Genomic DNA, 10,745 nt, shown 5'->3' with positions numbered 1-10,745 from the left:
GAAAGATTTCTGAATGAATTATGAAATGGTAAAATATTTATTACATAGGTGCATCTTCTTCTAATAATATATAATGATTTGCGATTCAAAATGCATGGTTCCTTCTGATGTTTTAAAAATCACATTGCTCTTGGCGTGTCATATGTCATACAAGAGGGTATGTCATATACAAGCAGCAACCATATAATCTCCTTACAACTAAAGCGGTAAAAGCAGCTTTATCTCTCCCCACCACCACCACCCTGCCCCACACATTTTCCCCATGAAATGTAGTTCCCCAAGTCTTCACTTTGGCAAATACACCGACGTGAAGGAGTTTCACATTATAGCTTGGTTTGTTTCTCGGTTACATCTTAAAACAACCCACTGTGCGTGACCCTCATGAAAACAATCTTAGCAGAGACATTCAAGTCGACCATTTACAACAATTTGCATATTTAGATGATGAGCAAACCACTTGTGGTTAAAAACAAAATCTCTGGAAGTCCCCCTGTAAGGCTCTCCTCGATCCTTTCCTCCTGCTCCTTCTCATTCTGAGCCCATCACACTTTTCAACCTTCAGTCAAGGATTTGCTCTTATCAGCCTCTATAGCCTTTATTCTTCTCACAGGGTTTTCGTTTCCACATTTCTTCAGCTTTGCTTTCATGTTCTTCACTCCAGTCTGACTTGCTCTGACTCCAGAGCAGACCAAACTAACAAAAGATAATAATTAAGAACTACCTATATTCATATATGGTTCATTATTTACTATCCCGCCCCTGTTTTTATTTTTATTTTTACAGCATGTGTTCTAATTATTCTTCCTGTAAATCTAAATTGGCAATATTGGGTGTGTGTCAAGGATACACACTGAGGAGGTCTGATTCACTGGCATCTGGATGAGGCTGAACAAATACAAATAAATCACAGATTTCCCCCACCCAGTTAATCAATGCACACTGTCTTTTACAATCTGACAAGGAATGTATGCTAGATATGTTGCAAATCTAATTATGAAAATGTGAATACAATTAGATTTGCAATAAGAATGATGCATTGTAAAGTTCAAGTTTTAGATTTCCTTCTTATACGTTAATTTTTCAAATTTTACAGATTGGAGCCACAGGACTACATACTCTATAGCTCAAATAACTGATTTGTGAGATGATGCTCTCATGACTAGGTTTGGTCTGAGTACTGCAAGTTTAGGAAAGGTGTGAATCAGTATCGTAATGTTAAAAGTTATTACGATTATTATGCATTGATTAGAAGTTTTTAATATACAAAAACACACACCTACTACGTGTTAATATATTGGTCTAGTCTGGAAAACAGTAGTATGGATTTAAAAGTTAATCATTAGGAAGCTAAATGTATATAGGTCCACCCAACTCTGAAGATACATTTTTTAAATAAAATACATAGAAAGGCATTTGTTTTGGAAGCCCTACCTGGAGGTCCAGGTTCTCCGGGTGGCCCAGGAAGCCCATCTTTTCCTGGAAGACCTGGTTTCCCATGAGTTTGGGAAGCAAGCATGGCAGCGGGCAATTTGAGCTGAGATACAAACTGAGCCATCCTCTCTTCAGTTATATATATAAAAAACCAAACAAAAAGCATGAATTACATTAGATGCATGAGCACACTTAAAACAAGGGATCACCATTCCATTCTACCAAATATTTTAAAAGTAGCTGAGCTTCAAATTATTACTCATCCATCAACTTCAATAGCAATACGGTATTCCAGTTTCCTGAACAACCAAACTGTTGGTGCTGTTCATGCAGTCATGTACAATGTATGCAATGGGGTAAACAGCAGCTTCAGGAGGTAATTTCAACCAGGAAAATGGTTAGGGAATAGAGTTTAAGCTCCATACTTCCCCCAGTACCAAAGGTTTGATCCAAGTTTGACACCTATGCAGATGTGTTTGTCATTTTTTTTAAAAAAGGGGGCGAGAGATCCCATCACAGAACTTCCACCATCTCCTGTCCTTGTGTCCTGACGCTGATTGAACCCTCTCCTTCCCCAACCCTGACTCAGCACAGGCATACAGATATGCACATAGGTACGCACAGCAGGCCATTTATGTCCCTTACCCATCTGATCCTAAAGAGGTCAGTGAATGAACTCAGTGTAAGTAAACAGACAGACAAGAGAAGTAGTCTTTTTTTTTGGCACCACCCGTTTCAGGAATAAGTGCACAACATATTCTAGTTTCTGGATAGGACAGTGCTGCCCACAAAAGATCAGACTTGCAGTTTGGGACTGCTTCTGGATTCAGTCATTATTCCAGGGTGCTTAAGTGGCAGCACCTGGCCAAGGACGTATTTTTCCAGCTTAGGGCTAAGGCTGCTGCTGTAGCACTACCATTTCTTAGAGGAGGCAACAATGACTGGTAACAGCCAGTCTAGACTACTACAGTCATGTGTGCTCTATATTGGAATAACTTGGAAGGTGGTTCACAAAATTCAAATGATCCAAATGATCTAAATTCTTAATGGGGGATGATGACACAGAGAACAAGTTGCACTGGTTATTACATTGTTTCCACCAGTGCTTTTCTTCATGGGGGGGGGAGGTGCCTGTACTGCATACCCCTGGGTACCCCCAGAAAAAAGCACTGGTTTCTGCACTCTTTTTAAGATTCTGGTGCTAACATTTAAAGCACTAGATTAGAATTAGCCAACATGGTGCCCTCTATGTTGGGCCATACCTGACCACTGGCCCTGTTGGTTGAGTTTTGGAGGCCACCATGTTGACTACCCCTGGATAAACTATATGGGGCTGTGCTATCTGCCTTTGCAGGGACAAATTAGCCATGAAGAAGAAGATACATGATTAGGATCACGTTACGTTTAAAGACATTAACAACAGCCAGAGAATTGGGGCGGAAATTCAATTGGGTACAGTGCTGTTTGGGGAAGGGAGATTGTAATCTGCCCCTCTGTATTGTCTTCTTGACTGCTGCCATTTGCCCCTGGAGGTAAAACACAATCATATGGGTCTGGTCTACTAAGTGCCTTACGATGCTCTTTCCTGCCCTTTGTTGTCTGACATTCATAGGAAGCTGCCTTCTACAGAGTCAGGCCAATGGTTCATCTAGCTCTGTTATGTCCACTGACCAGCAACAGCTCTCTGGAGTTCCATTCAGGCAGGGATTTTCCCACAGCCCCACCTAGAGAGGCCATGGATTAAACTAGGGAGTTTCTGCATGCAAAGCAGATGCACCACCACCAAAGGCACGGCCTTTCCTCATTGAACTGCTAATTGAAACATTTACTCATTTAGGTGGAAATAATAACAATTATTTTGTAGCAATCTAAAGGCCATTAGTGTACACAGTGGGCGAATTAATCAGAATCTGCGCACTTAAACTACTTGTATAAGTGCAGCTGAATTCTCTCCCCCCCCCTCGAATGCTATGTACAATGGGTACATAAATCACAGATGAAAGCAAATATTACTACTGTAGTCATTTTCTTGACATCATGCTTTCTGATACGTCATTTGCTCACCTTCAAAAACTCTAAGGACCTCTTGTCTGATATATTTTTTCATTTCTTCAAATGAAACTGAGTCAGCCTGGCAAAGACATGGAAAGAAAAGTAAGGATAGGTGTTGTCCAATCAAAATAAGGCAAACAGGATTTCAAATTTTGTTTTTCAGTGTCCATTAAGAGCTTTGGAACAGTATAGGGAGTGGGAGGTTCTGTTCCTCACCCCATTTTGCATGGGGGTCCAACTCCTGGCCCCTGTGAGCATCAGCGGAGCAGGCATAAGAGAGCCCTGCTCCTTTCCACCCCCTTCCGCCCTCTTCCGGGTCCAAAAGGACCTGCGCATCAGTGATTGTGTGTCAATTGGATGTGCCTAAAATGGTCGTCACCTATACAAACATTTGTAAAAATTATAGTTTAACGGAGAAGACTGCAACAACTATAAATTTACTTGTGCTTAGAAACATGTGTTTCACTTCAAGAGCCAATTACCTTACCGGTAAGCCTGGGACACCTGGTGAACCTGGAGGGCCCTTATGCCCTGGCGATCCGGGATTCCCTTTGTTCCCTGAGGGGCCCATGGGCCCTACAGACCCTTTCTCTCCTGGAAGGCCTGGCTTTCCTCTTTCGCCCTGCAGGCCCCTGTCTCCTGGTATGCCTTGATCCCCCTGTGCAAAACAGAGACAATGATTTGTCACCTTTGTCTATGTGACCCTTTCTTGTCTTGACTGCTGAGTTAAGAGCGCTGAAAACGATCACATTCAACTGCAACATGATATGCAAAGAAAACCCTCAAAGATTCCTTATAGCAGGCTGCGATACTTTACATGAAAAAGCCTTTCTTCGTTCCATAAAAACTGTCCAGGGAACAATGGGTTGCGGCCAATGCTGTATGTCTGATCACCCACCCAAAATGAAAAAGGGAAATAACAGTGAAAAGGAAACAGAAGAGCAAATGAAAATTTTTAATGAGAAACTGGGATGAAGGGAGACCATGAAAATACAGGTATGGGAAAACCTGTGGCCCACCAGATATTGGTAGGCTGCAGCTGATCTCATCCCTGACCACTGGCCATGCTGAGGGGTGTGGATGGTTGGTAGTTGGAGCCCATATCATCTGGAGAGCTATAGGTCTCCCAACTCTGATGTAAAGAATATACATGGAACAAACTACAGTGGTACCTCGGATTACATACACTTCAGGTTACATACACTTCAGGTTACAGACTCCGCTAACCCAGAAATAGTACCTCGGGTTAAGAACTTTGCTTCAGGATGAGAACAGAAATCGTGTTCCAGCAGCGTGGCAGCAGCAGCAGGCCCCATTAGCTAAAGTGTTGCTTCAGGTTAAGAACAGTTTCAGGTTAAGAACGGACTTCTGGAACGAATTAAGTACTTAACCTGAGGTACCATTGTAATAAGGAAACATACGGTATGGACATTCCCATAATGTACAGGGGTTCAGGTTTGAAAAAATAACAATCTTATTCAGGGGTTATGTACAGCCTTGGTGATAAAGGATTAGGTTATTTAGTTCTCATGGGGGCAAATGATTAACAAAGATTTAATTCATTGAGGAACAAAAATAAATCAAATACTGGAAGTCTAATCAATAATGGTTTTCATATCTGTATCTGCTTGTTCATTTTCTTTGGTTGTAAAGAACTGCATCCTAAAAATGAACTGCTAGTCTGCTATAACGGTTAATCTAAAGCTTTGTGAATACAGTGGTACCTTGGGTTAAGTACTTAATTCGTTCCAGAGGTCTGTTCTTAACCTGAAACTGTTCTTAACCTGAAGCACCACATTAGTTAGCTAATGGGGCCTCCTGCTGCTGCCACGCCGCCGGAGCACGATTTCTGTTCTTATCCTGAAGCAAAGTTCTTAACCTGAAGCACTATTTCTGGGTTAGCAGAGTGTGTAACCTGAAGCGTATGTAACCTGAAGCGTATGTAACCCGAGGTACCACTGTATACTTTTGGACATTTACTGTGCAATCATATGCATGCCTATTCTGAAGTACGGTAAGTCCCACTGAGTACAGAATTGCAGCCGTAATGAAGGATTCCTATGAAGGCCACAAATGTTTCTTTCCTCTCCATAGTCTCCAACTGTGCATCGAAAGCACAAACTGTACAGCAAATATACATTAGAAGAACATAAAGTGGGGTGGGAAAAATAAGCAAGACAACTTGCCCCCTGAAAAGTGGTACTGAATTATGATTTCATAAAATGTTTAACTCGTTTAAATTATGGTACATATTTTGTAACTAACTATGGATGCGGTGAGAAAAGGGCAGAGAGAAAATTAAGTATCACAGGCAAAGGTTGAAAACCTTTATGCCAATCAATTTGACCTCTAAATCAGTTTGATTTCCACTAGCTTAATCTTTGCTACTAACTATAATTGAGATTTCAGGTTCAAGGACTCCTATGACTTGTGATACAATTTTGGACTAATTGAATCTACAAGGTATTCATATTTAGAGTTTAAATAGTTATGACAGAATATTGAGTGGGAGCAAAGCTAAAACATTTGCAATCTAACCATTCAAATTAATCAACAGTCCAAAATACTTACAAATGATTAACATTCAACGAACCCACAGTATAATTCTAGTTACCGTATTTTCCCCTCTATAACACGCAGATTTTTTCTCCTAAAAAGGAAGGGGAAATGTCTGTGCGTGTTATTGAGCGAATGTGTGGTTCCTGGAGCCAAATGGCACGAGGGGAGGCAAAAAAAACCAGGCAAAAATCAAATTGCGCGTCTCGGAGAAGGGAAACCTGAAAAGAGGAAGCGGCTGCTTTCCTGCATTCTGCCTCAGGGTCTTACTGCCCACCCTCCTCTGTTTCCTTGCTGTGTTTGCTCAAACGGAACAAAGAGCAGGGAAAGCCCCTCCCCTCCAGGCAAGCAGAGGGGAAAGCAGAGTGTTGTCTCTGTGCTCCGGTGCTGCTGAAAACATGCAGGAGAGAGGGAGAGAGAGAGAGAGAGAGAGAGAGAGAGAGAGAGAGAGAGAGAGAGAGAGCTGGCTGGCTGGCTGGCTGGCTGGCTTGGGTGGGTAGGTGAGGGAAAACTTTTGCCTTCCTTTCCTCCCTCCCGTTATACCCCTCTCCTGCATTCTTAGCCAGCTGCTTCTCTGCACACCCCTCTCGTGCTCCTTGTCCGTTCTGTGTTTTTCCTTCCCTCCCCACTTAAAATGTGGTTAAAAAGCATGGATCCACATGGATCCTCAGGTTCTTTGTACTGGGTCACCCCAAATTCACCATCAGATCACATAGCATGTCCATGGCTACAGCCTGCCCCCCCCCCCAAAATCACGCACCCACTGTTGCCTGGGGCTGCAATGGTGCAAAAATGTGGTTAAAAAGCATGGATCCACATGGATCCTCAGGATCTTTGCATTGGGTCACCCCAAATTCACCATCAGATCACATGTCTGTGGCCACAGCATGAAGCACAAAAATGATACATCCACTGTTTCATTCAGAATGTTTTTTCCCTTGTTTTCCTCCTCTAAAAACGATGTGCGTGTTATGGTCAGGTGCGTGTTATAGAGCAAAAAATACGGTACTGCTAACGATTTGAGAGTAGAGGCTGCTAATATTTGAAATGCTGCACCACCCTGTTCTTGACAAAATTGATGAAATTCAAGTAACCAAACCTCTATGTAAAAATATAACTTACTCGTTCTCCTTTGGGACCTCTGTCACCAGGCTTACCCAATAAACCCTGGAAAAGGGAAGACAGTCTTAAGAATGCAAGCCTCTAGCTATGAGAGATACTGATCTTCCACTGTGGCTCAAAGCAGAAGAATTATAATTTGCATAGAACCAGATTGAACAAACCATGGCTTTCCTACCTGAGGGCCAGGTAATCCATCCTTTCCATTGATGCCCTAGGAAAAATAATAAGGATCTTTCTATTACAAAATACATTTGGTCTCTTATAAGCTATACATATCTTGTATATGACTGGCATGTGAGTGAGAAGGGAGAGATAATGAGGGGGGAATGTGGTTGATTAAAACAACGGCAGAAGTTCGAATAAAGCAGGGATGAAGCAAAATAGCAGTTAAACAACGTCTTAGGTTAAACTATGGCATATTGAGGGCTCCACATTCTTTGTCTCTCACACATAAAGCAGTTGGGGAATAGAAGAGGGAGAAAAAGTTTAAGTACAGTGAGAAGGGAGAAACACTGAAAAGAAAAAAGTGGCTGTTTTAAACAATGGAAGAAGTTTGAATAACACGGGGATGGAGACACACTGAAAGGAAAATGGTGGTTTTGGAATACAACTCCCATCATCCCTAGCTAGAGGACCAATAGTCAGGAATGATGGGAACTGTAGTTCAAAAACAGCTGGAGACCCAAGTTTGGGAAATTCTGCACTAGCATGTAGTATGCTGAATTACTTACTGGTATTCCAGCTGGACCTTCTGGTCCAGGAAAGCCAATATCTCCAACAGGGCCCCTTTCACCCTAAAGGTAACAAAAGAATAACACATTTCTGACAACTGAAGAAAACAAGCATGCCAGTGTACTGCAAGGAAGCACTCAAAGATACGTGCACTTACTGGTTCACCAGGGATCCCTGGTGGTCCTGGAGCACCATGCTTTCCCTGTGGAAATTAAGGAAAAAAAGATTATTAAGAATATGAAAAGGAACATTGGCTATTCACTGCGAATGCTCTTACCAGCTGAGGTGAATAAGATACCCAATATGCCAAGTTATATCTACCAACAACAATGGGAAACACGTGACGGATGTTTGGGCCAACCCTGTGAGTTCTGACAAAGCTCGAGACAGATGGCAAATACAGCCTCCCACCCTGAAAGTGTCTACTTGGGTGAAAGGAGAAAAATGAATTCAGATCAGTGGTACTTAAGGAAAGGACTACATACTGACTGCAGGTGCTGGAGACATTTCACATTATAATGAAGCATTATGATGTCACTGGTCCTCTCAGGGACTTGAATGTCATTTTATTTTTGAGGATGAGGGGGAAAAAATGAGACACGAGAAAAAGTGTTGTGCTAATCCAAGAAGGAATAAAGAGAGAAAATAAAGAGAGAATAAGAACAAAAGAACATTGAAGAAGAAAAGCAGAAGAGAAAGTGCTGTCCTGTGTGGGCAGGGAAAGGAGGAACCACCTAGGGCCCCAAGACTTGTGCTTGATATATCCAGCATATTGGATGTCTCATCACTCCGGCTGAGAACAGCTGCTACACTGTAAGATTGTTACTATTTCCTACTTTATACAGTGGTACCTCGGGTTACATACGCTTCAAGTTACATACGCTTCAGGTTACAGACTCCGCTAACCCAGAAATAGTACCTCGGGTTAAGAACTTTGCTTCAGGATGAGAACAGAAATCGTGCTCCGGTGGCGCGGTGGCAGCAGGAGGCCCCATTAGCTAAAGTGCTGCTTCAGGTTAAGAACAGTTTCAGGTTAAGAACGGACCTCCGGAACGAATTATGTTCTTAACTTGAGGTACCACTGTAATATCAAGAAAGAACTCCATGAAAGGTTAGTAATTCAGAGAGAAAACTAAGTAAGACCCTTTCTCCTTGACAGCTGTCAATGTATGGGGAGTTTACTCCAAAGGTGTTCAACAGCCTGAGAGGCCACAGAAGCAATAAGACGCAGCTGTTGAAAGCAACCAGGTGATGATTTGAGCAGAGGAATTCTACAATAGAGAGATTTCCAAAACAATGCAGTTCTTAGAGAAAGCAGAGACAGAGAGAGGACATGCCAATTGGAGAAGTAAGTCTGGTCACATGCCAAAGGCAGAAGACACTGGAGTTAGTGAGGTGATCTGCATGGCGGAAGTCAACAAGGAACAAGACAGGGAAGTTGTCAAGTGCAAATGGGTAGCACCTATATTTGTATTAATGGGACTTGATTATTAAAAAGCATAACAAGGTTGATGTGAGCATCCTTGTCAGAATGCTTAACAATATTTCTACTATAGAGCAAGACATTGGACATATCCACTGGGAAACCCATAAGGAATGAACATTTGTGGTTAACCTAAGGGTCTGCTTCACTACTGATCTTTAATGTCTGAGGCAGTGTATAAATTTAATCTTAGCCAGAGTAGATAAATTACCTTATTTTTTCAGGATATTTAACTATTTTAGAGAGGTTGCCAAAATTAAACTATTTAGTATCTTTTGTTCTTCACTAGACAGTAAACTGAATGGGTTTACAAAAGCACTTAATGAAAATTGTATAAACTACTGGCTGCCTTTTTTTAAAAAAATCATGATACACTTTCATAATTAAAAAGCAATTCCTGAACTGCATGGGAGCTCTTCCAAGAGTAATAAGTTAATCTGCATAAAATTACTTCATTATCCTAAAGCTTCAATGGCTCTTTTTTCAACAGAGACTGCAGATTTTTTTTTGTTTCTTTGTTTAAATAACAAATCATGCATTTCTTTCCCACTGGACCATGAATACACAAATCAAAACGTCAGTGGATTTACTTTTATCTACACTAAAGCTTTTTGAGGGTTTCTAAAAGAATTTCTAGAGGAGGGGTGGGGCACATCAAGCCTGGGGGCCAAATGCATCACCTCTATTCAGTTCTTGGGACTCTCCCCCAGGCCACACACCTTACTCAAGTGCTTTTGCCTGACTCTGCACTCTCTGCAAGATATTTTGTCTGTCTGGAATGTGTGCTTGACTGGATTCAGGATATAGAGATGGTGCCAGTGTAGAAACCTCTGGTTTTTATATGTCTAGAATGCAGCCTATAAACATAAGTAATATATTGCTCCACCCACTTTAGCCCATGACCCCGGCTACCACTGGCAAGTGGCCCCTGAATATTTGCCCCTAAGGGAATGCAGCCCTTGGTTCCCTACCCCAGTTCTAGAGACTTAGGTTGCAACTATACATTGTAGCCACTGTGCGGCCACTGCTAAAAACCACATATCTGCGTCTTATGCTTCTCGCTTCTCCAAAACATCTCCTATGGTAATTGTACAGTGGTACCTCGGGTTAAGTACTTAATTCGTTCCGGAGGTCCGTACTTAACCTGAAACTGTTCTTAACCTGAAGCACCACTTTAGCTAATGGGGCCTCCTGCTGCTGCTGCAGCACAGCCGGAGAACGATTTCTGTTCTCATCCTGAAGCAAAGTTCTTAACCTGAAGCACTATTTTTGGGTTAGCAGAGTCTGTAACCTGAAGCGTATGTAACCTGAAGCGTATGTAACCCGAGGTACCACTGCAATGCCACAATCAGTTATTTGACCCTCCACT

At 42.0% G+C, this 10,745-nt stretch overlaps 1 protein-coding gene across 8 annotated transcripts in view; it reads right to left on the bottom strand.

The window, feature by feature from the left end:
• COL19A1 (collagen type XIX alpha 1 chain) overlaps positions 1 to 10,745 on the bottom strand; it is a 191,974-nt gene that overhangs the window by 13,090 nt on the left and 168,139 nt on the right. For 6 of the 8 annotated variants that reach the window (XM_083730075.1, XM_083730076.1, XM_083730073.1 and 3 more), the window contains 7 exons: positions 8,051 to 8,095; positions 7,893 to 7,955; positions 7,337 to 7,372; positions 7,162 to 7,206; positions 3,971 to 4,141; positions 3,496 to 3,562; positions 1,432 to 1,560 (listed from right to left, as the gene is read on the bottom strand). In XM_083730075.1, the coding sequence (XP_083586201.1) occupies positions 1,432 to 1,560; positions 3,496 to 3,562; positions 3,971 to 4,141; positions 7,162 to 7,206; positions 7,337 to 7,372; positions 7,893 to 7,955; positions 8,051 to 8,095 (556 nt within the window). Of the gene's footprint in view, positions 1 to 405; positions 694 to 1,431; positions 1,561 to 3,495; positions 3,563 to 3,970; positions 4,142 to 7,161; positions 7,207 to 7,336; positions 7,373 to 7,892; positions 7,956 to 8,050; positions 8,096 to 10,745 lie in introns of those variants that run through there. The other 2 variants (XM_083730078.1, XM_083730077.1) reach the window with 1 other exon arrangement.

The sequence above is a fragment of the Podarcis gaigeae genome (assembly GCF_964106915.1).
Source record: "Podarcis gaigeae genome assembly, chromosome: 3".
Lineage (NCBI taxonomy): Eukaryota > Metazoa > Chordata > Lepidosauria > Squamata > Lacertidae > Podarcis > Podarcis gaigeae.
The sequence above is the reverse complement of the archived record's forward strand: the minus strand, read 5'-3'. Positions and strand labels throughout refer to the sequence as shown.